The 27,442-nt window shown below is 49.6% G+C and overlaps 1 protein-coding gene across 8 annotated transcripts in view; it reads left to right on the top strand.

The window, feature by feature from the left end:
* Nucleotides 1-27,121, top strand: part of LOC137153470 (C-type lectin domain family 2 member B-like) — a 37,745-nt gene extending 10,624 nt beyond the window's left edge. For 4 of the 8 annotated variants that reach the window (XM_067548880.1, XM_067548863.1, XM_067548853.1 and 1 more), the window contains 6 exons: nucleotides 13,944-14,002; nucleotides 15,725-15,784; nucleotides 16,832-16,924; nucleotides 19,415-19,590; nucleotides 21,435-21,544; nucleotides 22,866-27,121. In XM_067548880.1, the coding sequence (XP_067404981.1) occupies nucleotides 13,972-14,002; nucleotides 15,725-15,784; nucleotides 16,832-16,924; nucleotides 19,415-19,590; nucleotides 21,435-21,544; nucleotides 22,866-23,028 (633 nt within the window). In that variant the 5' untranslated portion in view covers nucleotides 13,944-13,971 and the 3' untranslated portion in view covers nucleotides 23,029-27,121. The other 4 variants (XM_067548842.1, XM_067548907.1, XM_067548897.1 and 1 more) reach the window with 4 other exon arrangements.
* The last annotated feature ends 321 nt before the right edge of the window (nucleotides 27,122-27,442 follow it).

Genomic DNA, 27,442 nt, shown 5'->3' with positions numbered 1-27,442 from the left:
CCCACCCCACACACACACACCCTGTTTTCCCTCACCACTGTGTCCTCACTGACCCCTAATTCGGGTGGGTCCCCTCTCCCTGGTGTGTGTGTTTGTGTGCTCTTTGCATCCCCCTCTCCCCTGTGTGTGTTCTGCCCACGTGTATATTGTGGTGAGATCCCATCATGGAAGAAAGACCCCCCAGGTTTCAGGAGAGATACAAGTGTGAAACGAGAAACTCAGGAATGCAGACAGCTCTGTGTGTGTGTGTGTGTGTGTGTGTGTGTGTGTGTCCCTGTCCCCACTGCTCCCTACTCTGTTGTTCTGAAGATACAGATAACCCCCTGCTGCTTAGCTCCATTCCAGGCATGCCATAATGTAGCCATGCTCTGTAGGACAATGCACTTTGTAGGCTCTACTTTACCGAGTCCTTTGTTTGCTTCCCCGACCATCCTCACCATGTGGCTGCTAATCCCACCTCCTCCCCCTCCCTCCCCCCAAGGAGCAGAACAATGACTCTTCTGATATCTGCTCTCATTTCACACACACGCCTCCCACTGCTGCTTCTCCACCCCAGACGCTTTGGGGAGACAATGGGGTGGCTCTAATGTGACTGGGAACAGGTTTAAGCTTAACTGAAACAAGCCGCTCTTTAGCCAAAATAAGGGCAGCCACAAAGTGGCTTGCATCTGTTTAGTTCTGTTGGGGTTCCCCCGAGATCTCTTCCACTCAGTTCCCCAAGAACGCAGTCCAACCCTGGGCTGATCACTCAGGTCCCTTATTTGGCATACAACAAAGCTGCACTGAGTTGATCAGACACGAGCACAGGGGGTGGGTATGGAGTGTACCCCACATCCAAAATTATACAGCAAGCGTCTTCCTTTATATACGTTTATACCTTACATTGCTTTACGTGTTTTGGGATTAGCTTGGTCACTTGGCAGGAACTAAACTTTGTACCGCATGCTCTGTCCAGGCACTGACTGTGTTCAACTTTACTCCTAACCTCATCTTTATGTTCCTGACTTCTCTTGTCCCTGGTTATCTCGGTCTTAGTAAATGGTTCCCTGCATGTTCTCCCTCTTATCATAGCTAGCTCAGACATTCCCTGCGTGTTCTCCCTCTTATCATAGCTAGCTCAGACATTCCCTGCGTGTTCTCCTTCTTATCGTAGCTAGCTCAGACATTCCCTGCGTGTTCTCCCTCTTATCATAGCTAGCTCAGACATTCCCTGCGTGTTCTCCATCTTATCATAGCTAGCTCAGACATTCTGTTCCGTTTGTTTATATCTCGGTGCAAACATTCCACTGATCAAGTTATCTCCCGATCCGGTCTTCCAAGAAATGAGGCCTCCCTCATGCTTCATTACTCATGTCAAGCCAGGCCTACAAGATATGTTGGCTTAACGCTAAAGGGAGGGGAAAATCTTTTCACATGAATAGTTTATTCGCTGAAAAATGCAGGTTCAGTGGACCCGAAACTGTTCTCGAATTTGATGTGATTTTGCCAAATAATTTTGGCCACATTTTTTTTCCCTTGACCTAGGTGCCATTCACAAAACAGCAGGGGGAGGAGATGCTGACCTTTCCCTTATAACTTTTAATCCAGCAGTTAGGACACTCATGGGCGTGATTGCCCGATCCACCAGGCTATGGGACCACATGTTCTCTGGCCCAGTGAATATTCGAGTCCTATATACAGCTTCAGCAGGGGATACTGAGACATACCTGCCCTAGAATAATACCACATAGCCCTACACTTTCCCAGGAGCGTGCTGTAACCACTGGGGACACTACCACCTCTGTTTTGTGAATCTAGTCCTTTAAAAATGCCAGGGAAGAGAGCTGTTCCCAGCCTCATCACACTGGACCCCACCGCTCCAACCCCTTTCAGATCCGGCTCTGCTCTCTGACCCCAGCAGCCACGGAGAACCACCCAGCCTGAGTGGCCTGACGCGGGGGGTACAAATAGATCAGTCCGTACAATACTTCCATGGGGAGGGGAGGGGGACGCTATGCCATGGCCCCGTTCTTGCCCACCTCCGTGCACGCCATGAGGAAAGGTTACAGAAATACCAGCAGGAACTAAAATTGCACGGGGGGGTCATAATTCAAATCCTTGAATAGGGAAATGACTGTGGAGAAGTAGCAGTGTGGGGGGAGATTCCAAAGACTGGTTTGGACTTTGTTCAATTGTCTGGCAATTCCCCATTTCTTCTCTTTTCTTTTTCTTTTTCTCTTCTCTTCTCTTTTTTTTTTTCAATTGATGGATCCATTTGCTCTTTTCTTCCCTGACAACTACAATGCAAATCTCCGTGCGCAAGCCAGGGAGGTTGCTAGGATACTAATGATGTTCCGTGTCAGGCGAGCAAAGCCCTCAATATCGCAGGTGCGTCAGATCCTCTCCTGTGCCTGGTGCTTTTAAACAAATTGATTACACAGGATATAAACTAAGGAAGAAATTGGCTTTCTTGAGGAGATAAGTCTGGGTGGAAATTGGGAAAGGTTTTAGAAAAAAGCTTTCCGATGAAGCAACCTGCTTTGATGGGTCTTCTGAGTGCTAGCCAGGCCAGACAGACAACATCCAGTGCGTAAGCTGTTACACAGCAGGCAGACAGAGCAGCTTGCGGACTAATGCTGTTTCCTTTGAACGGCATACTGCACAGTGTCATGCTCAGAAGCTGCTGTTACGAGGGGAACAGGCCACTGGGTGGGTTGATTGTGGCCTGGTCCTTGGTCTAACGGAGTTCTTTGTTCAGAGTTAGAAGCAGGCGCCTCCTGGGATATTTTTACCCGCTGCATTGTGACGCCAGCGTGGCTTGGTTTTTAAGCAGCAGGGCAAACAATGGGGCCTGGTTCATGCATGACCTTTATACCAACGCAGCGTAGATACAAAGCCTGTCACAAAGCTCAATGGTGGTGGTATCTGCAGTGTGCCCACTCCACATAACTGGGTCTGGAGCTGGGGCCAATCAATGCCCCGAGATTTTAAGACAGAGTGGACAAGATGAATAGATTCCAAGGCCGGGAGACACCATTGCGGTCATCTAGCAGCGGCCAGAGAGCTGCACTGAATGAGCTGCTTTTTGAACTAGAGCAGAGGCTTTAGAAAAACATCCAATCCGGATTTCAAAATGTTCAGTGAGGGGGAATGTCTTGTGATTTAAATCATAAAAAGGCCCCAATTCTAGACCCCCTAACCTGTTCCTAGTAATATATATAACCAAGGCCCTTTCTCTTTTGGTTTTTATTTTGTTTACAATTTCCTGGGAATTGATCAGGGTGTATTACAAAAAATAGGTAAAGATCAGTGAAAAAAAAATCCACATTGTCGTTTTCTGAGTGAATACTGGGGTGCAAAAAAAAAGTAACAAGTAGAGAAAAGTAAGAGTATTGAAAGTAAAATCCATTTATTGCCATGGTTTATATTATGACTGTACATAGTACATACTTTTAGGCACTCACGTGTATGCGTGTATCTTCCACTGTAATAGACAGCTTCGCGATTACCCTTAGACTAACCTCTTAGTAACATGAACACACCTACCAAATCAATGTATTGGATTTTCTTTTTTTAAGATAATCAGTATTTTCACGTACTGGAGAGGTCCAAAGTTGGGTGAAAATTGGTTAAAAAAAGCAAATAGCTTTTGTAAAAGCCAGAAATTTTTCAGGAAAAATGGAAAACAAATGGCTTTCTAGATACGATTAATTAAAATAAGCAATCAGCCAGAAACTCAGCCAGCCACCTTTCAAAACTCCTTTACTTCCTCATTGTTCTAGTAATTGATGGGTTCTTGGGGGTGGCAATTTTAACCCATGCCCAAAAATAAATTTATTTCAACTGCTTTTCCGTTGAGGATTGCTGTTATTTCACCAATTCCAATGTGTTGCATTATCGCCCTTCTGTTTCCCTCATCACAGTTTGTGGTTGCATGGCTAGAGGCTGACAGGGTGTACGATATGTTGTATCTACCCCAACGGCCGCTCCAGTCAAATCCCAACTTCCAACTGCTTCTTCTGGACGGTTCTCCCACAAAACCCTGAAGTAGGGCAGCCTACAACTTGCATGTTAGTTCTGGAGATGCCGGGGCCACAGAAGGCATCGTTCTGAGACACCCCTTCGTTTTGGAGGGAGAGAATAACGCCCACCTTGGAAGCTCACGACGCTTTTCTGTCTGTGTCCCCCAGCAGTGTGAGATTCATCTGCTGCTCTCTGGCCTGTGTGCTTGTGTCCCCCCTGCACACCCACCACGCACACACATTGCAGGCCGCAGGACCTCACCCAGCCCCCCAACCTCTGGCTGAGTTCCTGAAATCCTCACACTGTGGTTTAAAGACTTCAAGTGACAGGGAATCCACCATTGACACTCAGTCAAACCAGCAAATGACCCGTGTCCCGTGCTGCAGAGGAAGGTGAAACCCTCCCCAGGGTCTCTGCCAATCTGGCCTGGGGGGAAATTCCTTCCCGACCCCAAATCTGGCAATCAGTTAGACCCTAAGCATGTGGCAAGACCCACCGGCCAGACGCCTGGCAAGGAATTCTGTGCAGTAACACCGAGCCCTGCCCATCTGGGGTCCCATCACTAGCCACTGGGGATATTTACTGCCCGCAGTCGCAGATCGGCTACACGCCATTGTAGGTCATCTCATCACACCGACCCCACCACAAACTTGTCCAGCTCAGTCTTAAAACAAATTTGTTTTTTCGCCCCCGCTGCCCCCTTGGAAGGCTGTTCCAGAACTTCACTTCTCTGCCGGTTAGAAACCTTCATCTAATTTCAAGCCTAAATTTATTGATGGCCAGTTTATGTCCATTTGTTCTTGGGCCAGCGTAGGTCCTTGACTCAAATAACCCCTCCCCCTCTCTGCTATTGATCTCTCTGATGTACTAATAGAGAGCAATCAGCTCCCCACAGCCTTCGGGGGGTTCGGGTTCATAGGCCCAGCTTCAGTCTCCTCTGGTACGGCAGGTTTCCCGTTCATCACATCAGCCTCGTAGCCCTTCCCTGCACCTGGTCCAGTGTGAATTCTTCTTTCTCAATCATGGCAGACCAGACCTGCCCGCGCAGTATTGCAGAGCAGCTCTCACGCCTGCTCTGTATAACCGTACAGTCGTAGCACTGGAAGGGACCTCGAGAGGTCTCCTACTCCAGTCCCCTGCGCTCAAGGCAGGACTGAGTATTATCTACACCTGCCCTGATGGTGTTTGTCCAACCTGCTCTTAAAGTTCTCCAACGTCGGAGATTCCACAGCCTCTCTGGGCAATTTATCCCAGCGCTGCCCTGCCCTGCCGGTCAGTGCTAACGAACGGAACTAACGCTGCCCTGGAAATATCTCGCTAACGCAGTCCTAGGATGCAGCGGGCTTTTTTCATGGCCTCATGCTAGCCACTCATAGGCATCCTCCCCGCCCAGCTGCTTGGCGCGCGGACAGACGCCCGCCTCTCTCTATCTGACAGGACACTGCGCTGGCGGCTCCCGCTCACTCCAGAGAGGCATTGCCCTGTGTGGACAGCTAGCGGAGCTGGTGTCTGGCGGCCACGCTCCCTCAGAGGGGTGGGGCTTAGGGCAGACCCTCCTCATCTCCCATTGGCTTGCACAAGTGTCTCCCCGCCTAGTGCGCTGGCTGCTGTGAACGCCAGTCTCTCTCCCTCCCCATTCATGGTGCAGGGCAGCCTGGGGCCAAACTCAGGCTCGCTGGATCCCGCTGTTGTGCCCGGGATTTTTCTCCATGTCCCAGTTAGGTGTTGGGCCTCGGCATCACGACGCCCTTTGTGAATCCGGGCCTCCCTGCCTTGAAGAGCAGAAGGATGGCCCAGGCGTTAGGTTGTTAGTCTGGGACCTGCAAAACCTGGCTTTGATTCACTCCACCACCTCGGGTGAGTCTCTTAGATCTTCAGGGCTATTAAGTGTTAGAAATAACAAACAGGGTGTCCCTGGGGCGGATTGGGGAGACAGGATCTTTTATTGCCTGCTCGACGCCGTGAGTGAGCGACGAGGGGTTACTTTACAATCCTTTTATCCGTAACAGTCTGTAAATGTATCCACTCCCAGCAGCTCCCCATAGATCCTTATCTGGTTACAGTGACACCTATAAAATGAATATTAACAACGACATGATGCATACAATTATACCCACCCCTGTTTGTTTACAGGATTACCATACAGGGGGCAGGCGCATCACCTCAGAACCTATTAATTTTACACTCACATTTTTGGAAGTAAAGGCATGCCAGGGGGGAAGGAAGATAATGCTTTCTTCCCACTAAAAGCCTTGCACAGGAGGGGATATGGTGATTTTGTTAGCCTCGTCCCCTGTGCAGATGGCTGGGAAGGGAGGAAAAGAAGAGAGAGAACAGACTCCAACTAGAATTAGCAGAAGTAGCAGAAACAAGGTTTGCCTGTGCCATGATTTCATTCCCTCTAGCTTAGGCCTGAGCACTTGTCCAGCTTTTAACTCTTTTCTCTCCTACATTCAGGTTGCCTAACTCCCACTGAAATCAACCTGGGCCTCCGTTCCCCATCTGTAACAAGGGGTGGGGGGATAACATAAGGAGCACTGCCCTGCCTTGTAGGGTTAAACGCATGAAAGGGTCAGGGTGACTAGATGCTGTTGTAATGAGGTCCAGAGATAGAGGAGCCTAGAAGATGGGACCTCAGTATAACAGCCCTTAACATATTTGCAGACCGTTATCGGGTCTCCCCTCAGTCTTCTTTTCTCAAGACTAAACATACCCCGGGTTTTTTTTTAACCTTTCCTCAGAGGGCAGGTTTTTTAAAGCTTTTATCGTTTTTGTGGCTCTCCTTTGTAATCGCACCAGTTTGTCCACATCGTTCCTGATGGGCTTGGTTCACAGGTGTGTGAAACAGACGGGGGTGAGGGAGGTTGCAAGCCAAAAAAAAAGCAGCGTGTTTTGCATAGTCAGTTATAGTCTCGGCTTACCAGCTGCCTCGTCCTTACCAGCTGGCAGCGGACGTTGCAGCAGACGTGTGTCTAAAGGAGGGCATTGTGGGGACTTTCTGGATTTTACCAGGTAGGTTTTACCATGATGGGGGGAGAGCCTGGGGGTGCTTGCCGGGGAAAAAAGGCTGGTATCATTGGCAGAGCAATTGGCATGATAAAATAGCAGATCAGATAGGAAGTGAGGGGCTAAAGGGTGAAGAGCCTTAACAGCACAGATGAGAAGTTTGTGTCTTATGCTGTAAAGGAGGAGCAGCCGGGAGGCGAGACCAGAGAGGTGTTTATGATGGCAGGGTAACAATCTCGCAGGTTGTTAATCTCTGGAATATGTTTCCAAGGCTGCTTATGGAATCCCCGTCACTGGAGGTTTTTAAGACCTGGCAGGGATGGTCTCGGTTTATTTGGTCCTGCCAGAGCGCAGAGCATGTGCGTGCATGCGGGTGAATTGCTCGCGGCTAGAGAAAACAAAGGCAGAAGACCTGATACCTCTTTGGGCCCTTAAAGTGAGCATAAAGAAAATTTGTGTCAATGTGATGGACACATTACGCTGCCGGCAGAAACATTTGTGTTTAGCACACAGAGCAGTGTGTGTGCTAAAAACAAAAAGCTCTACCAAAACAAAACACTCCACTGCACACACAATTCTCTCCCCGGGAGAGGAGGAGAGAGCATGAATTTCACGTGACTGACAGGTGCTGAGGACAGGAGAATAAAATTGATATTGCAGCGTCTGGAGATTTGTTGGGATCAGAGCTCCGCTGCTCTGGGAGTTTTACAGATACCGTTAAGTCCCTTCTCCGAATTGCTTGCAGTCTAAAGAGACACAAAACAGACCAAGAGTTGGGACTTGGATAGAACATGCAAGCCAGTGAAGATAGTGCGGAATGGGAACAGGTTTTAGTGACGGGGCTGGTTGTTGTTTCACGAGTGGGTGCTTGTTACTCGCCTAGTTAAGCTAATGCTGCAGCTGCTGTCTCACCTGTCTTTACCACTCACAGTTTTAGTTTCGTACTGTTTCTGTTATGAAAGGTTCCCAATTAATTCTATGCAAAGGGCCCTGTTCTGGGGGTTTCATCCCAATCTGGGGGCCAGGGATATACATTTAGGGCTGCGTGTGCCCCTCGGTCCCACTAGCGTCAGTGGAAGTCTGCAAGGAGAAGAAGGGGGAGAAGCTGTTCTTTATAAAATCCAGGAATTCTTCATTAGGATCGCTGCTTTGGTTTCCTGCTCAGCCCCACTCACGCGTGTGTGGACACCGGGCACTTTATCCCTGCCCTCACCCACCCACAGAAAAGTTATTTCCATTTCTTCCCTCCCCCCATGTCAACAAAGCCTTAATCACATCCTTCTCCTTGGACTGTTAAGGCCTCGAGGGAATCAACTGATCAGTCAGCTGCTTGTTAGCTCAGACTGCGCTGGAAGGGATGGATAAGGTGGGACTGTGTCACAGATAACATGACCCACTGACTGGACGCTGAAGCTAGACAAACTGAGACTGGAGAGGGGGCGTCCATTTTTACCAGTCAGGGTAGTTAACCACTATAACAACTTAAAAAGCATCACATTTGATCATTCTGGGGGAAGATCTGTGACCTGTGTTACGCAGGAAGTCGGACTAGATGGTCCCTGGCTGGTCTTGGAATTCATGAAGATTTTTTAAATGCTCCGTGGAGTTGCATTCGTAACATCTTTTTGGACCCTCCTCCTTCCTAGGTGAGTTGTATTGGGGGTTTTTTTAAGGTGAGACTGGGCTTCTGGGGGGTGATCATCTGCCTTCCCAGCCCCCCCTTCTTCTTCACAGGGGTAAAATGGGATCCCCCTTTAGAACTGTGTTTTTGCTCCCCCTCCGAGGTTTATGGCCCATAGACATCTGTGCTTGCTCAAAGACACCTGCCATTCTGGCCATTTATTACGGATTTTAAATTCTTATTTTACAGGCTGTTTCTTACATTATTTGTACACCTGCTTAGAAACTTGTTTTGAGCTATTAAATTAAAGAATTGGTTATACGACATCATCTTTTTTTCTCTAATCCATTTGTTTAACAAATCACTTAATTTATAAGCACATTTGCTCTGAGTTATGCCTGGATTCCTTTTAAGATATTTTTTTTAACTTTATTTTGTACATTTCAGGTGTGATTTGAAACCTTGGCCAGGCGGCTTTTTTAAATGCATCAGACCTTAAAGTCTCCTCAGTTGGCATCTCATTAAACACAGACAAAGCTCTGCCTGACTACTTTGTTATGAGAGTGGGAAATTTCTCCTCTTCAGGACTCCTGTGCACAGCACAAAGCTTTTCAAAACGGTGAAGTGCTTCTCAGTGCCGTCTGTCTCTTTGTAAGCAGGACACAGCTTATCAAAGCTGGGCGTCTTAGGTATGGAGGGAGACGCTGGGCAACTGGGATGCTTCCATATTTTTCCAGCATCTCCAGCTGGTGTTTTCTCTCCCACTCCTGATCTGCTGAGGTTCTGTCTGCAGCATTAAAAGTCAGTTCTTGCTGTTTCAACTCCGAGACATGTCTGCGGGCAGCTTCCTCAATTTCCCGGGCATGCCAGCATGTGACTTCCTCAGTTTCCCTAGCCTCAGCTGTGTTTTTAAGCTTCATTTCTGCTTGCTGCTTTAGAAATTCACATTGTCTCTCTCCTGGGCTTCCAGCCAAGCAATCTCAAGGTTTGCAGCTGCCTGGCCGGGAGGCATTTTTATGTTTCCCGTTGCTTATTTCCCTCACCCGAAATAAACAAACAGAAAATAACAAACTGTGATCTCCTCCCGACTCTTCTCAGCCACTGCACTTAAGGCTCACTTACAATCACAAATACCAGCGCTTAAAGTGTGACCTTCATTCAGAGCAGCAAGCTGTGCATAGACCCTGTGCTCATTGCGCCACTGTGATGTGTTTCCCCCCCCCCGTGATTTGGACTGGGTTGTAGCTATGTCACCCCGATCTCTCACTCCTGGGCCCCGACTTACTTCGCTTTGCTGTGTGGACCACCCACTCCTAGGTCAGCCCAAGCCTGGGCTCCTGTGGGCCCCCGAGCGGCTTCTGTCAAGGATCAGGACCCTCCCCCCTTGTGTTGGTGCCTGAACAGATGGTACCTGCCCCACAGACTGACAGGCTGGGGATTGTGGCAACCATTGAGAGGCAGGAAGACAAGTCATGGCAAAACTATGGCAACAGGTGGGAGAAACAGCTGTGGTGAGTAAAATGAGCAGGCTTTATGCAGCTGGTGGTTGTCACAACTTGCCCCTGGCCTAGTAACTGCGCAGCAGCTCTGAGATATCTATTTAGAGGACTAAAGGAGGCACATAGCAGTTTTGGGGTGGTGGGAGGTTGCAGGGAGTCCCTGCAATGGGAAGGGAGGGGAAGGTGGGGCAGGATATGGGGAGATCCAAGGAGCCCCTGTTGGATGCAATGAGCCCAGCCAGGAAAAGCAACAAAGCAACGAAGCGTGCACCCCCTAGTAACGTAACAATCATTTATTTTGGAACAAGAGCGTCGGTGCTGGTTGTTGTTCCAGAGTAGCTCTGGCAGTTTAACGTCTCACCCTATCTTGTTCTGGAATAACTGCTTTGTGTAGACAACAATAGAGGGGAACCGAGCAACGGCTGCCACCTCCGTAACGGCGCTCTGGGGCCCACAGGCCTTTTGTTTGATGCCTACAGAGAAAGCCAGGCTAAATAAGCATTGCAGCAGGTGTTAGCTTGCCCACAGACACACCCCCACCCCGGGAGCTCTGCAGCTCCACAAAGGGGGCTTTTCATCTGGCAGACAAAAACAGACCACGACCTAACAGAAGGAAGCTTGCGGTTAGAGAAAGTCAGGCTGCAAACAAGGCCCCTGTTTTCACACTAATCGATTCTGGGAACGGCCCTTCAATGAGGATGTGGTGGATTCCTCAACATGTGAAGCTACTAGCCCGAGATTAGCTATCTTCCTGAACCGTATGCTGTGGTTCAAGGAGTTCTCACGCTGGATGCAGAATGCACGGGGGAGAGGCTCTGGCCTGTGTTATAAGGGAGAGCAAACTAGATGATCCTAACAGGCCCTGCTGGCCTTCAAACGGGGGAAAGAAGCCTGCTTTTCAGCGTCTTGATGCTCAGCAGTTTCTGCAGATCTGGCCCTGTTAAAACGGGCCACCCCGAAATTGCTAAGGGTTGTCCGCGCCGCGGGGTGGTGGCGACGCTGCAGCGTTTTTCCCGCTGCCGGCGTTCTTCCCGCTGCCGGCGTTACGGTTCTTGGCGCTCCGACGTCAGCCACGTCCGCCAGCGGTGCAGCGTGTTCGTTAGCAGCCCTCAGTCTTATTCAGCAGACCAGAGGCTGGGTTCGGTGGCCAGGTTTACTGTCGACAAAGCACAGGGCTGGCGTCCTGTAGGAGCCACAGGGACTCTGGCACATGCATGCCTGCGACGGTGGTACCGGTTCCATCCGGACACCAGGATCCTGTCCCCTAGATCAGCTCCATGATTTCAATGACTTCTCTGTGGATGTGTCAAAAGGAGGAATTGAGCCCCCAGGGCACAAACCTGAAAAGTTTGGATGTGCTTTTTACTCTGAAAGCTAAAAAACTTGCATTGCGTGAGCTGGAAGAGCTTGCTGGGTAATTGCATGCACCCTACCAATTATTTCAGTTTGGTTCTAAATTCCCATGCCCATGCAGCGTACAGTTGCTTTTGAAACCGCAGTTGGCATTACCCAGGCTAGCTATGCAGCTGTGCCGGGTTATACTCCAAGTTTTAAGGTCTGCTTCTTGTGGGAGTGCTGGATACAGGCTGAAACAACAGATCTGTGTAGAGAACATTTGCAGATTTTACTGTGTGACCCAGAATTGATGCAGAAGATAAAAAAAAACTGTATTAGAAGTTTCTTTCTGTTCTGGTTGTAATGATACCGTTCTACAAGGCATAGGTCAGACCTCATCTGGAATACTGTGTGCAGTTCTGGTCTCCCATGTTTAAGACAGATGGATTCAAACTGGAAGAGGTGCAGAGAAGGGCGACTAGGATGATCCAAGGAATGGAAAACCTGCCTTCTCAGAGGAGACTCAATGAGCTTGGCTTGTTTAGCTTAACCAAAAGAAGGCTGAGAGGAGATAGGATTGCTCTCTATAAATACATCAGAGGGATAAATACCAGGGAGGGACAGGAGTTATTTAAGTTCAGCACCAATGTCAGGACACAAGAACAAATGGATATAAATTGGCCATCAGCAAGTTTAGACTTGAAATTAGATGCAGGTTTCTAGCCATCAGGGGAATGACGTTCTGGAACAGCCTTCCAAGGGGAGCAGTGGGGGCAAGAAACCTAGGCGGCTTCAAGACTTGATAAGTTTATGGAGGGGATGCTATGATGGGACAGCCTAGTTTGGCAATTGGCTGATCTTTGACTACTAGCGATAAATATGTTCAATGGCCTGTGATGGGATGTTAGATGGGGTGGGCTCTGAGTTACTACAGTGAATTTTTTCTGGGTGTCTGGCTGGTGAGTCTTGCCCACATGCTCAGGGTTTAGCTAATCACCATATTTGGGGTCAGGAAGGAATTTTCCCTCAGGGCAGATTGGCAGAAGCCCTGGGGGGTTTTCCCCTTCTGCTGCAGCATGGGGAATGGGTCACTTGCTGGTGGATTCTCTGTACCTTGACATCTTTAAATCATTATTTGAGAACTTCAATCACTCAGTCCCAGATTAGGGGTCTATAACAGGAGTGGGTGGGGGAGGTTCTGTGGCCTGAGTTGTGCAGGAGGTCAGACCAGATGTTCATAATGGTCCCTTCTGACCTTAGAGTCTATGAGCGCAAAGTTACCCTCCCTGTGGCTTCTCCTTTTAAACATTGACACAAACCAGTTCCCTGTGACACTCCAGGCGTTGTTAGTTACCACCCTGCTCCTTGTACCTGCTAGTTCGACCAAAACATCCTTATCCGTCAGCCTGTCGTCCCCTCCTTATCTTGCAAGGAGTAGGTGTATTCTGGAAAATCTCTTGGGAACGTGTTTACAAAATTATTTGAGAGATCTGTGTGTTTTTGTACCACCGTCTCCAGTCAGGAATGTGCTTAATCAGGGTGTTGCTAGCTAAAATCCGCTGTGTTGTTATTTTCCAAGGCCAGGCTGACTTTGGTTTACATTGTTAGTTGTTCCTAGGGCTCCAGCAAGGCTGGCACTGATCAGGACAAAAAAAACCTCCACTGTGCTATAGTCTAGTGCCTGGAGCACCAGAGCGGGCGACGGAAGACCTGGGTTCTAATCCTGCCCCTAAACCATGGTGTGACTTTGGGCAAGCTCCCTCCCTCTACTGTTTTCCCTCCCGCCCTTTGTCTGTTTAGACTGTAAGCTCTTTGGGTCAGTGAGTGTGTTTGCACAACACCCAGCTCAACGGGGCCCTGATCTTGGTTGGTGCCTCCTGGAGACTTCTGCAGGAGAAGTAGCTAATAATATAAACCATATGTGCGTTGACTAAGCGCCTGGGTGGTTCTCCGGAGCAACGCCGATGAGATAGATAGAACTTGCAGCACTACGGACTAGGATGCGGGAGACAGACAAGAGCAAAGGGGGTGACTTGGCCCTTCGCTGGGAGGAAACGCCGGGTACTAAACAGCTCTTTACACTAACAGAGACAGCTCAGAACGAGAACCAATGGCTGCAAGCCGAAGCTAGACAAATTCAAGGAGAAATGACGCACAGTTCTTTTAGCCATGAGAGTGATTCACCGGGGGAACAAATTGTCTAGAGAAGTGCTGGCTTCTCCACCACTTACTGTCTTCTGGCCTTAAAATCTATGAATCTATGAAAGAGGGGTGCAGAGTGTCGGGTATTTGAGGAGCCCCGGCCGTAGATCTCACATGGTCGCGGATGCACTGAACACAGCCAAGATGGACACAGCGAGGGGTTGGATGGGGCATTGTTTGTTGCATTTGGCACATGGTACGTTCCTGACGGATTTGAAGGAAAAGCGCATGATTAAAATAACCCGCCTTGAGTGACGGTCTCTGTTCCTTCCCGGCAGGTGGAGACTCAGCAGTCCCGGCTAGAGAATGGCAGAAGAGCGCGCCGAAGTGGCAAGTGGTATGAGTAAATAATTATTAGTTTGGTCTTAATTAAAAGAGAGCCTGCAAAGTGATTGGCAGAGGGACAAAAAATGTGGGGGGGGTTGCCTCTTTCTTTTTTTATGAGGGATAAAAGCAACAAAAACTCCTTTTAGTCTGTCATTTGTTTCATGCCTGCTTTTTACATTAGCAATTTGGGTGTTTTCTACCCTGAAGGACTCTGTGGCCAACCAGAGAACTGGTGTAGTGAAAGGCCGAAAATCTGGGAATACTGTGTGCAGCCCATTTCGGAAAGGCTATTGCAGACCTAGAGGGGTTCAGAGCCAGATGCCGGGAATGATCAAGCTGGCAAATCTTTCCTGTGAAGAAAGCTAAAGAGACAATTAAAAGAGGGTAAAAAGAGGCTAAAATCTTTCCTGTGAGGAGAGCTAGGAGAGGATCAAAGCCTGTAAAATAATGGATGAGCTAGAGAAGGTGGATCCTTGTCTCATAACACAGGCACAAAGGGCACAGTCAATGAAAGCTGGGAAACTCAGAACTCAGGAGAGGAAATTCTTTTTCACACAATGTGTGCTTAGATGGCAGAACAACTTGCTGCTCAGTGACATCAGCCGATGTTGTTAAGGCCGAGAGCTTAGCAAAATGCAAAAAGGGGTTTTTTTATTTTTATTTTTATTTTTTTTGTTTTTTTGAATGATTCCCCGGTGGGTCATTGTGACGGGGTGACTGCCCCTCACTGGCCAGGAAAGGGTTAAGAAGGCCCTTAGAGAGGCGGCATGAAAGGCAGCCAATAGGAAGGAGATGCGTGACAGCCAATCAGGGCCCAACAGGCCAGTATATAAGGGAGCTGCAGAGCCAAGCAAAGCCAGTGACTCCCAGGAGTTTGAAGGGGAAGGGCTGTCAGTACCCTGGACAGAGCAGTGGCTGGCTGCTGGGACTCAGCAGAGCTAAAGGCTCTGAAGCAAGAGTGGAGAAGAAACTGGGGCTGTGGGAAAGTAGCTGAGGGCAATCAATGGAGGAGATGTGCGGGAGGTGCAGTGGAAGGCTGCTAAACACATAGGATTCCTGGGCCAGGACCCAGAGTAGTGGGTGGTTCCCTCTGCACCCCTGATTGCCATAGGACTGGTGGCAGGACAGCAGTGGCCACAGCGGGAGGGGGTTAGAGCTGGGACTGCAGAATCCCTGGAAGGGGTGAGGAGCAGGGATTGGACAGAGTGCGAGACACCGTTGAGAGGGGGTGTCTGCCTGGCTGGGAGCTGATTCCCCCAGATAACCAGCAGAAGGTGCCAAGGTGGGGAGTCATACCGTGTTACAGTCATGAATCGGATTGGAACCCAGGACAGTTTGAGCCGCAGCACAGCTCTCAACTCCTTGAGCTAAAGGAATAAATCCTTTAGCTACTACCACTAGTAGGCCACTATCCTCTTAGCAGCCACGAGAGGGGGACATGACACACAATTTGTCAAATGCATTACCACGCTCTCTACTCCGCCTGGAGCCTCTCAAGCTGGCAAAGGGTGGGCTGTGTGGAGTGGGGATCACAAGATGTAGGGACTGCCGGTCACTGTGGGACGCAGACGGGAGGAAAAGCAATGGTGGACGTATTCAAAAGAGCTGCATAAGCATGGAGGGAGCAGGCTGGGTGCCTGGGCTTCTTACATGGCCTTGCAGAGAGGGGTAGGGGAGGTGCTTGACTGCATGCTCCATAAGCAAAATGACACTTTATTTTACTTTCTGGTAGATGTGGAGGTGGTGACCCAAATGCTGCCTGGTCAGGAGCCAGCAGAAGATGTGATAATAGGTACCAGTAAAGAGTTATATTATTTATTAGGTGTAGTACGGTAACTCCTAGAGACATTGTGTGCTACACAGAGATACAGAGAGAGAGCAGGGCCCTGTTGTGCCGGGCGCTGAGTAGACACACACAGAGGGAGAGACTCTCTCTCTCAGGTGCCGTTTCTTTAGCTCAAGTGGCTTAGCTTGTGCCTTTAAATCCAGAAATCTAGAGCTCCGTTTATACTGCTGCTGATTTCATGCCCTTTCTAAAGGCAAGTCGTGGGATGTCCTGGTAGTCCCCAAATTAGCCCCAGTAATTAAGGGACGAACATGAAAATCACTCTCCCAATCAACCCGCTCATGGCAGCAAGGTCCCTGAGCTCTCAGTCTGGAAGGTGAGAAGCTCCTTCAAAGGAATTGGAAAATACATTGTTTTTCACCAAGGTTGTTTGGCATTTTCATTTTTGACATTTTGTACCAGCGTGTCATGGGGAGTGTACAAGACAGGGCACTTACAGAGCAACACCTCCCTGTCCTCCACCCCTGGCATCTGGCGCAGAGTTTTAAAGTCAACTTGAGCATGGGATTGCATCCCTGGCCATCTTGGCTAATCGCCATTGATGGATCCATCCTCCAGGAACTCCTCTAGTTCTTTTTTGGAACCCAGTTATTTTTGGCTGTCACAACATCCCCTGGCAGTGAGTTCCACAGGTTGTGCGCTGTGTGAAAAAGCACTTCATCTTGTTTGTATTAAACCTGCTGCCTATTAATTTCATCGGGTGACTCCTGGTTTTTGTGGCGTGGGAAAGGGTAGATGACACTTTTTCCACACCCTGCATGATTTTATAGACACTTGTCATCCCCACTCTCCTTAAGCCTCTGTTCTAAAATAAACTGTCCTAATCTCTTTAATCTCACCTCCTATGGAAGGCGTTTCATGCCCTTGATCCTCAGACAACTAGATTTATCCACTCTTGACACGAAGCACTTAGCAAAACAGTGCAGCTTTCACTTTCCGGCAGCGTTTGCTCTCGCTACCCGCCCTCATCTCCTTTCGTATCTTATCTTGCAGATTTCAACCTAAAATGCATTAAAGACAAATGGATCCCAATTACTGTTACTGTTGTCATCACAGCTTTGAGCATCACCATAATTGCGCTGGCGGGTGAGTGAAGTGCCGTTACTAACCCAGCAGATGCTTCACTGTCTTGTCACGGATTCTCAGTTACTCACTGCTTGCCTTAGGCACGAGACCACGCTGCCCACTTGTGTTTTCCGCTGCCTCTTCTCACGCTGTCTTTGCCCTGGTCTGACTCCTCCGTTGAACCACGTTTCCCTTTTCAGAGGGGAAATCTCTATCCAGACCCTTTTACCTTCCTCACCCCGTCCACCCCCAAAGAAGAAGGATGTAGGTTTCCAGCACCCACAACCCCACCAGAGCCAACAGGAACGGCCATTGCTGAGCACCTCTGAAAATTCAAGCACTAGGTGGCGCTCCACTCCATAGAACCCACCCACTGACTATGAGACTGGACAGCAGTGTTACCTAATGGATGGAGCACTTCCCTGGCACGCAGGAGAGCTGGGTTCTCTTCCCAGCTCTGGTACTGGCCCTGCTGTGTCACCGTCAGCCAGTCACTGCACCACTCTGTGCCTCAGTTTCCCCATATGTAAAATGGGAATAAGATACTAACCTCCTTTGTAAAGCACTTTCTGACCTGCTGGTGAGGTCTATGACAGATGAAGGACCCAGCTAAGTGACTCCTCTCTGTCTGGGGTGCTGTGACCTAGTGGTTAGATCCTTCCTCTCCCTCACACACGTATTCGGACATCTACCAGCGTGGCTCTAGCACAGCTGAGCATCAGGCTCCCCGTTCACTGCTGGAACAGCCACAAGCTCTCTACCTTCCCTCGATTCAGGATTTCCCGAGAGCTGATATGAAGCCATTGCCTCGGCACATAGGCTGCCTTTCAGCCCTCTCCCCCGTCCCACCCCGAGTCCAGAGGTGCATTGCTGGAACACGCTCTGTTATTACGTGGGAAGGCAAGGTGAAGGGTGAAAGCGGGAGTGCACCGATGTCCTCGGTATATGCTCAGGTTCCCACTGCAGTATTAACTCCCCCAGCACGTCTGGATCAGCTCCAAGCCACGCACGGTGTCTGCTGTTCTTCCTGTACCGTGGTAGCTGGTGTTTGTGCAAGCTGGGAGCGCACTGGCCTTTAACCGTCTGCTGGCTGTTCTCCACGAATAATTACATTGCCACATCCTGGCCCCAATAATATTACTAACAGGGCTGTGCTGTTCTCCTGTAACTCCCTTTCCCCCATTTACACTTGAAGGAAGAAAACGTCTCGTTAAGAGTCATGTTAAAATGGGGCAGAGCCAGTGACTGAGGGTGAGAACGGGACGTTAGACTCTGAGTAAAGGGACGAGGCATCAGCTGTAACCACCGCGGACTCCATTCCCGCACACTGGCAGGGACAGGCATTAAGCCACCTTCCTGTTCCCCACACGCTGGGGTTGAGCAGGGCCCTGTCTGGTTCCCTGGTGTAAACTGGAGCAGCCACGAGGCAGCTCTAACTTCCACCCTCCCGTACACACACACCCTGTGTTCCTGGTTCCTTCCGCCTTGCTCCCAGTGGCGTAACGGTAAAAAAAGAAGTGGGCATGCTAAACTTTTCAACGGTCCAGGCTGGTCAGGGCACGGCAGCACTCAGAGGGTGCAGAGATGCCCGTGCTTTGGATTGGGTTTAGGCTGGGGGTGAAAACCACCTGTGCCGTCAAAGTGCGTTTTGGGTCCTTTCCGTCCCATAGAGACATTACGTGCTTGTCCGCTGCGGAGCTCTTGCAGGCAGGCTTTGCACTTTCTCTTGCACGCTTTCTGGCACGCTTGCATGTTTTCTGGCATGCCCTCCAGTACTTTCACACGGGAAGATCTTGAGGGCCCAGCAAACACAGCCCCGCCACGCCAGCATGGAGATGTTCTGACCAGAGGCCCATTGGCTTCCCGCTGGGGGTGGCACGCATGTGACCGCTGTTGGCGTCTCGCGTCCGGTTCTGGTGCCCACCATGCAGGAAGGATGTTGATAAATTGCAGAGGGGTCAGAGAAGAGCCACTGGAACGATTAAAACCTGCCGTAGGGGGGTAGACTCCAAGAGCTCGAGCTATTTAGCTTAGCAAAGAGAAGGGGGCGACTGGATTCTGTCGATCTAGCAGAGTCTATAAACACCTGCATGGGAAACAAATATTTAATAATAGGCTCTTCCCGATCCAGTGCCTGGAAGTTGAAGCTAGACAAATTCACACGGGGATTAAAGCATCCATTTTGAATGGTTGGCGTTATTAGCCATTGGAGCGATGTACCGAGGGTCGCGGTGGATTCTCCATCATTGGCCATTTATAAATGACGATTGGATTTTTGGTAAAAGATCTGCTCTAGGGATTATCTGGGGGGGCAGTTTTCAGATTTGTGTCATACAGGACGTCAGACGAGATGATCACACGGGTCCCATTCAGGTCTTGGAATCTATCAAAATCTGTATTCCAGGCCCTGGATGTGTGGGTCTTAGTATCCCCTCTGGTGGGGATCCCCACTCAGACAGGCAGCAGCTATAGGGTCCATCTGACATCACTGTGCTACTTGCTTATTTTCAGTCAAGAAAACTCCCTCCTGCCCGCCCCATATCACTGCTGGGTGCCTGGACGGCTGGATTGGATACCAAGGGAAATGCTACTACTTCTCAGAGACTGAAGGGAACTGGAGTGTTAGCCAGCACCACTGTTCTTCACACAGTGCCTCCCTGGCTTTGATTGATTCTATGCAGGAGCTGGTAAGGAAGAGACACTCACCCTTCGTAACCACAGCTAAGGACATGCTAGAGGCTGTCACCCCCTGACGGCCTAAGGCAGCTCCTTGATTCATGGAACACAGGCCCCTCCACAGCTGGCTGTAAAATGGAAATCAGTGGGCGGGATTTGTCATTTTTCATTTTATAAACATTGATTTTTTTTCCCCCGCAAAAATGTTCATTTCTTTTTTAACTTCAAATGTCATTTCTTTTGGGGGGTTTTTTAACCTTCAAAATTTTGGTGTCCCACCCTTTTTTTATGGGTGGGATCCTTCCCCCCCATCACTGGGAAAAGAGAGGAAAGGTAAAAAGTGTAGGAAAGAAGAGATGTGGAAATCTGCCTTTAACAACAACAACAACAAAAATGATTTCCCAAACTTTTGACAGCAGGGAAAAAGCACAAATGTTACTTTGAAGGAGAGGGGAACATTTTCAGCACAACGGTATATGTCTCATGTACTGTTAAACCATCGATAAAGGCAAGTGCAGTGTACTACACTTAGGAAGGAAACGTCTAATGCACAAAAACTGGGAGTGACTGGCTAGGTGATCATACCGCTGAAAAGAACCGAGGGGTTATAATGAATCACAAATTGAATTTGGATCGACAATGGGATACAGCTGCGAAAAAGGTGATCCTCATCCTGGGGTGTATTAATAGGAGTGTTGTAAGAAAGACATGGGAGGTCATTATCCCGTTCTGCTCGGCCCTGGTGAGACCTCAGCTGGAGTACTGTATCCAGTTCTGACCATCACACTTCAGGGAAAATGTGGACAATTTGGGAAGAGTCCAGAGAAGAGCAACAAAAGTGACCAAAGGTTTAGAAAACCCTGAGCTGTGAGCAAAGGTTAAAAAACCTGGGTCCGTTTAGTCTTGAGACAAGAAAAATGAGGGGGTCCTGATAACAGTCTTCCAATATGTTAAGGGCTATTATAAAGCGGATGGGGATCGGTTGTTCTCCATGGCCACTGAAGGCAGGACAAGAAGTAATGGGCTTCAACTGCAGCAAGAGAGATTGAGGTTAGATATTACGAAAAGCTTTCTAACTCTCAGGGTCTTTATGTTCTCGAACAGGCGTCCAACAGCGATTGTGGAATCCCTGTCATCGGAGGTTTTAAAGACCAGGGGTACATCTTCACTGATGGCGGCAAATTTGCCACTGTCCAATCGATCTATCTGGATCAATCGAGTGGTCAGTGAAGACCTGCTCAATCGATCCGGAAGTCGATGCGTGAAAACCACCCCCTCAAGTGGCGCGGTGCTGCGTCGATGGGAACACGGTTCCCGTCAGTGCAGTGCAGCGAAGACGCCGCGTAAAAGAGGAGTTACGAAGGCGACAGGAGTTACACAAGCTACTCTGCTTAGCTTGCGTAACTCCCGTCAACCGCCGCCGAATTTGAAGGGAAGTGTAGACCGGGCCGGGCTGGACAAACACCTGCCAGAGAAGGTCTGGGTTTATTTTGTCCTTCCTGAGCCCAGGTGGCTGGACTTGATGATCTCTTGAGGTCCCTCCCAACCCAACATTTCTATGATGCTATGATTCCCAAAAGTGGGGAAACTGGAAGAAAATGGGAAGAAAACTCCCAGTTACAAAATAGGGGAGAAAAAAGTAGTTTCTTTTTCCCCAATATTTTTTTGAGAAATAAAAGTTCCTGGGGGGGCGGAAAAGTCATTTAGATGAACTCCTGTTTATTTCGACTGGAAGTTCTTTGGGTCAGGGACTAGCTTTCCCAGTGTGTACCGCACCTGGCGCCATGGGGCTCTTATCTCCGTTATGGCTGCTGTAATACAAATAAGGATATCAGGTGTGTGTTCTTTTCCACAGAATTTCATGCTGCGCTATAGATTGATCCCTTACCGCTGGATTGGCCTCCAGAGGGAACAGGGTGAAGGCCAGCCCTGGAAATGGACCAACGGTACCGTATTCAACAACCTGTGCGTCCTTTTCCCTTTCTCAGTATTAGGGCACAGAAAAAAGCAACACAACCCTGGGGTGGGTGGAGAACATGGATTGAACGTGAGATGTCAGGATTTTAAAAGCATGAGCTTTTACTGCCTGAGTTACAGAGCTAGTTCTGCTGAGGGTGCACCTGTAGGAGACTCCTAGACCTCTTCCCTAGTGCAGCCACTACAGCGAGACCAAGCGCCCCATTGGGTTACTGTGGAAGACACAAATAGGACTGGTTAGAAAAATTCCAACTCAAAGTTTTCCCTTATGGAAAATCTGGTTGTGTTGAAAGCAAAGTTTCCTGCAGGAAAAGGTCCATCAATAGCTATTAGTCAGGGTGGGCAGGGATGCAACCCCATGCACTGATTGTCAGAAGCTGGGAGTGGCAGACAGAGGATGGCTCACTTGATGATTGCCCTGTTCTGTTCGTTCTTTCTGAAGCACCTGGCACCGGCCCCTGTCAGAAGACAGGATACTGGGCTGGATGGACCACTGGTCTGACCCAGTATGGCCGTTCTTATGAGGTTTGTTTACCCGAGGTTATGCCGGATTTCCAGTTTAGCTGCACTAGTTTGTGCAGTTCTGTTCACCTGGTATTCAAGAAAGTCGCATTCAGACCCGTGCAGGTGCAGAGAAGAGTTGCTGAGATGCTCAGGGGAATGGAAAATCTCTTATAAAAGGAAACTGAGAGCGTGGCTGGTTGAGCCTAGCAAAAAGAGAGGCTGTCTCATGGCTCTCTGTGAATACATCGGGGGCGTGGAGGAGGGTAGACACCAGGGAGGGAGGAGAGCTACTGATGCTAAAGGATGCTGACAGCACAAGATCAGTCGGGGATAAACTGGCCATGAATTAATTTGGGGCTGGGAATTAGCAGACGGTTTCTGCCCATCAGAGGAGGGAGGTTCCGGAGCAGCCGCCCCGTAGGAGCGATGGGGGCAAACAGCCTAACTAGCTGGAAGACAGAGCCTGAGAGGTTTATGGACAGGATGATATGCCGGGGTTGCCTGCCACAGCAGGGCGCTGGACTCAGTGACCCAGGAACTCCCTTCCTGTCCTATGTCCCCTCACATCCCGGAAAGACCTCCAAGAAACTCGGTAACCTCTGTTTGCTGCCTGATTTTCAGGTGCTCAGCGCCCCCTGCGACATTTACAGCTAGAAGTGACTGGCTCAGGGTCATGCAGCTGGTTAGCAGCAAAGCCTGGCAGAGAACCCAGTTCCCCTGGGTCGTACGCCACCGCACCACGTCACCTCTCTGTACGTGAGCAGAAATCTGCCTCTGATAACCCCCACGCTGCTTCTCATTGCAGGTTTCTGATCAGAGGGGAAGGGCAGTGCGCCTACCTGGATGATCAAGGGGTTAGCAGCTCCAGATGCTACTCGGAGAGACATTTCATCTGCAACCGGCGGGACGAGTGCTCTAGAAGGAAATTAAGCCCTGCAGGAGGGGACACAATGTCTGAGATCACTTAAAGGGCCAACGCAGCCTCTTCAGTGGATGCACAATTTGCAAATTGGTCATCTCTTGTGGAGCATCCTACCTGTGCAACCACTGCTCCTTCCAGATCCCTGCTGAAAAAACATCTTTACAAGGCATTAACCAGCTACAAGATAACACCATGACTGAACTGGTGTAAGGGATTAAATCTAAAATTCCCTTAATATAATTCTGTGAAGTGCGTAATTTATTTAAGATATGTTTACGCTACAAGTTCTACACTGAGGATGGAAGAATCCCATGCACAGCTACAGACTGGGGACCGATGGGCTAGGCAGCAGTTCTGCAGAAAAGGACCTGGGGGTAACAGTGGACAAGAAGCTGGATATGAGTCAGCAGTGTGCCCTGGTTGCCAAGAAGGCTAATAGCATATTGGGCTGCATTAGTCGGAGCATTGCCAGCAGATGGAGGGAAGTGATTATTCCCCTCTATTCGGCACTTGCCTTTGAACCTCACCAGGGTTTTTTTGGCCCAATCCTCTGATTTGTCTAGGTCACTCTGTATCCTATCCCTACCCTTCAGTGTATCTACCACTCCCCCCAGCATAGTGTCACCTGCAAACTTGCTGTGGGTACAATCTACCCCATTCTCCAGATCATTGATGAAGATGTTGAACTAAACTGGCCCCAACACTGACCCCTGGGGCACTCCGCTTGTGACCAGCTGCCAACAAGACAACGAGCCGTTGATCTCTATCCGTTGAGCCCCATGATGTAGCCAACTTTCTGTCCCTCTTATAGTCCAGCCAACCAACTGAAGTCTCCTGTTGGAGTCTGTGTCTCTCAGTGCCCTTTGCTTCCACAGTAGGTGGTGGAGGAGAAAGGCCAAGGCCTGAAGCCCCTGTCTCTAGTGTTATATCTTTTGACCATGTGCCTTGAAGACACAATAAGAGACTCTTAACATAAATAAAAGTTCCTGTCCCAAACTGGGATGACACCATTTCAAAAATAAGCTGATAGCAAGCCACTCCACCAATGGTTTGAGCACTCACCTGAGACGTAGGAGATACAAGACCCTGCTCTAAGGGACAGATCAGGGACTTGTCCGCGGGTTTGTCAGGGGTGGGTCCTAACCACTGGGCTATTCTCACACAGTCCAGCCTGGCTGCGAGAACTCCTCCCAATGAAAGTTTCATCAAAACAGACCTTAAAAATCTGCATTTTCCACCAAAATCGCTGTTTTGGCTCCAACGGACTCTCACAGAAATACGTAAAGAGACGGCGTCCTTTGTAACAGCTCTAACACAGCACTCTGGGGGTGCAAGAAGATGCATGACCGACGTTCTGATCCATCGCTTATTGGAGTCACTGGAAAAACCTCCCAGGCCCAGCTCCTCCCAGGTAGGGAGATGGGCACCTAAATACTTCCAAGGCTCTGGGCCCCACTGACTTCACCGAGCAGCCCCCTTTGGCATGGTCACACCTGCACCCAGTGGTTTTCAACGTGTGGTCCATGGACCCCTGTGGCTGAGATTTCAAAAAGGGTCTGGACCTCCAGTCGAAATGTTTTAGGGGTCTGCAAATGAAAAGAGAGGTTGAAAACCAGTGATCCAAGACACAGTGCCAGGGCATTTGTAGCTTATTATTTCTGTTTCAAAGTGCCTAGGGGACCCTCTCATTCCGCTTCCCTTCTCTAGATGACCCCTGGATTGTCCCACGACAGAAGCACAGCGTGACCAGGGATGTCGTAATGCCCCCCGGCAAAGGGGCAGAGAGAGGATGCAGAGGGATACGTGCGTTCTAGCTCACCAAAGAGCTTCATGTAAGGTCTCAGATTCAAGCTGGTGTTTCCCTGGTCATCAGTATCATCCTGAAACATGTACGCATGGTGTGGACGCAGATACGTGTGGACGCTGATAGTTATGGTGTCGAAGTCGGTGTCTAGGTGGGTGATCACCAGCAAAGGTGAAACCCAGGTTTTCTGTCAGACAAAGGATGTTTCTCTGTCACTGGCTGTTTACAGGTAAATTAAGTGTCGTTTAGTTCACATTGGCCCTGCTCTCCTGAGTCTGAACCAAATGCTAATGAAGGATTGTGGAAACCACAAAGAGAGACAAGTAACAGGATGGAATAGTCAGTTACCTTCCAACACCATTTATAACTGGAAATTAAACCCCGTCGCCTTTTCAGAAACATAAATGATTTGCTGGTACTGCGCTCACCAAGTGTGTAGAAACTGACCCAGCTTCTGGGTAAATGCACTGAGTTAGGACATTGTCTGTAATAACGTGTATGTACTACGTCTGTCTCATTTACTGTACGTATTCCTTCATCTCCAGACCCCAGTTCCTCCTCACCGTCACCTAGTGAAAGTGCTGTTTTGTCTTTGTCGTTTGTGACTCCTCCTCTGACTCCTAGAGACTTACCTATCCTGCAACAGTCCTCACATTAAGAGGTGGTTGTTTATTTCCGCTAGGTGTCCAAACAGAGGTGTGACAGCTGCGGGCTTGGCTGACACCCCAGCGTTAGGCCAGGGGATAGACAGAACAAGACACATGAGCTGCTACGGCTTGAGTCGAAAGTATATATGTCCTACGTATACCCCCCGTGGAGCAGGCATAGACAGCCAGCTGTGACATGCTCTGACCCGTGAGTTAGGACATCACTAGTGGATCCGGGCAGAAATTTTTTGACAGGCCATTTTTCCGGTTGGAAAATGGCGATTCGTCAAAACTCAAGGCATTCTGTGGGAACACGTCTATTTTGACAAAAGTTTGGATGGAAACTTCCCTGGCCACTTGCCTGCCTTCCTGGATCCTCAGTAGCCTGCCTGGCAACCTGCTTAGGTGTCTGGTTTGTGACTCTTAGGTCCTCAGCATCCCATCAGGCGGGTTGCTGGAGAACTGGGCCTCAGAGTGCCCCTGCCTCCTCGGGAGTTTGCCCCTGGGGTTTGCCGTGGAGCTGGAGAAGTGGAATGACATTTTGGCATAATTCTTCCAAAGCAGAGTCTGTGAAAACAATCCCTCCCATGGAATGTATTGCATAGTGGGCCAGTAATTGCTTTCTGGAACACACACCCACACAAAACAGGCTGGAAATGTGGAATTTTCCATGGGAGGGGAATTCCTGCCTGTCCCCGCTGTGATGCTGTCTGTGTATAAGGGATCCTTTGTCATCTTATTTAATATCCATATTGCTAAATGACAATAACTTGGCTGAGATACGCCGTGTAACCACTGGACGGTTGTAATTGGCTGAGATTGACAAGCAATTTAATATGTATGTAGCAGTCATGGCAAAGGTCTTTCTCGACCTCGGTTGGTCCAGTGCTTCCTTCTAGCAGTAGGTCAGGTTCAGTGGTTCCCAACCTGTGGCCCAGGGGCCAAAAGTGGCCCGTCGGGGTCTTTCAAAGTGGTATCTGTGGCCCTTGAGACAGAAAGGTGGGGAACCCCTGATCTAGTGTTTCTTCTACCCGCTAGTGGTGGGGGAGGGTAATGCAGCTGCTCTACGCTGGCCACTCCCTGCTGGCTCCGGGTCCTGTCCCTGGTTCTCACAGGCCCTTGCTGCCGCTGGGGCTCTCGCCCCTCCAGTGAATGGCCAGTGGGGATGGTGGGGGGCCGGTCCCACCCTCGACTCCAGGCCCCAACCCAGGGACCCTACAAGCAGCACCTCGTGCTGTGGCTTCAGGAAAGCTGCTGGCTTCCCTGGGTTATTTTCCCGAGCCCCTGGACTTAATGTCCGGACCCTGCCAGGGGAGGCTCTTGACCTCTGACAGGCCCACTGGGTGTGGCCATGCCCAAACCAGATATCCAGTTCTATCTTCCCCTGCTGGCAGGGTCTTTTCCCTCAGGCCTCCAGGCCTGGGAAAGGTCCTTGGCCCTCTTCGGGCAGGATCTTTCTCTCCCCCAGTCTTTGTAGCTGCCAGGTTCTCTCCTGCCTGCGTCCTGCCCCTTCTCCTGCACCCTCCTGGCTCTGGACAGCGTCTTGCCTGCTCACGTTTAGAACCACTGGTATCCGTACCTGCTTTGTTTGCTAATAAGGAGACTGTGTGGGGCCAGCACAGTCACTGAGGCCTTGTATCGTCCTTTCTATGTGTCTGTGATACCTGCTCTTCAATAAATAGCTCTGCATTGAAGAGATTGAATCCTGGTCTTCACTGGTACGGTTATTGGGTGCCCAGCTGTGGGCACATGAATTGATCCCCGGCCAAACAGAGCCCCAAGGAAGGAGAGGGACTTTCTGCACATGTATTGTCCTGGGGCCGGGGGACAGGTCCACAAAGGGCCAACTCACCTGCAGGATTCCCTCTCCTCCCCCCAACCTCTTATCTCACCAGACCCTGAAGCACCAAAATCCCAAGGGTCCAGGCAGGGAAACATTGGATGGGAAGAAAGTCTGGGACTAACCCCAAGCAAGGGGCCGTAAGGCTTTTGAAGGGTGAGAAGGGTTA

This window comes from Emydura macquarii, unplaced genomic scaffold (assembly GCF_026122565.2).
Source record: "Emydura macquarii macquarii isolate MOO-44397 ecotype Brisbane River unplaced genomic scaffold, CSIRO-AGI_Emac_v2 contig_246, whole genome shotgun sequence".
NCBI lineage: Eukaryota > Metazoa > Chordata > Testudines > Chelidae > Emydura > Emydura macquarii.
The sequence above is the reverse complement of the archived record's forward strand: the minus strand, read 5'-3'. Positions and strand labels throughout refer to the sequence as shown.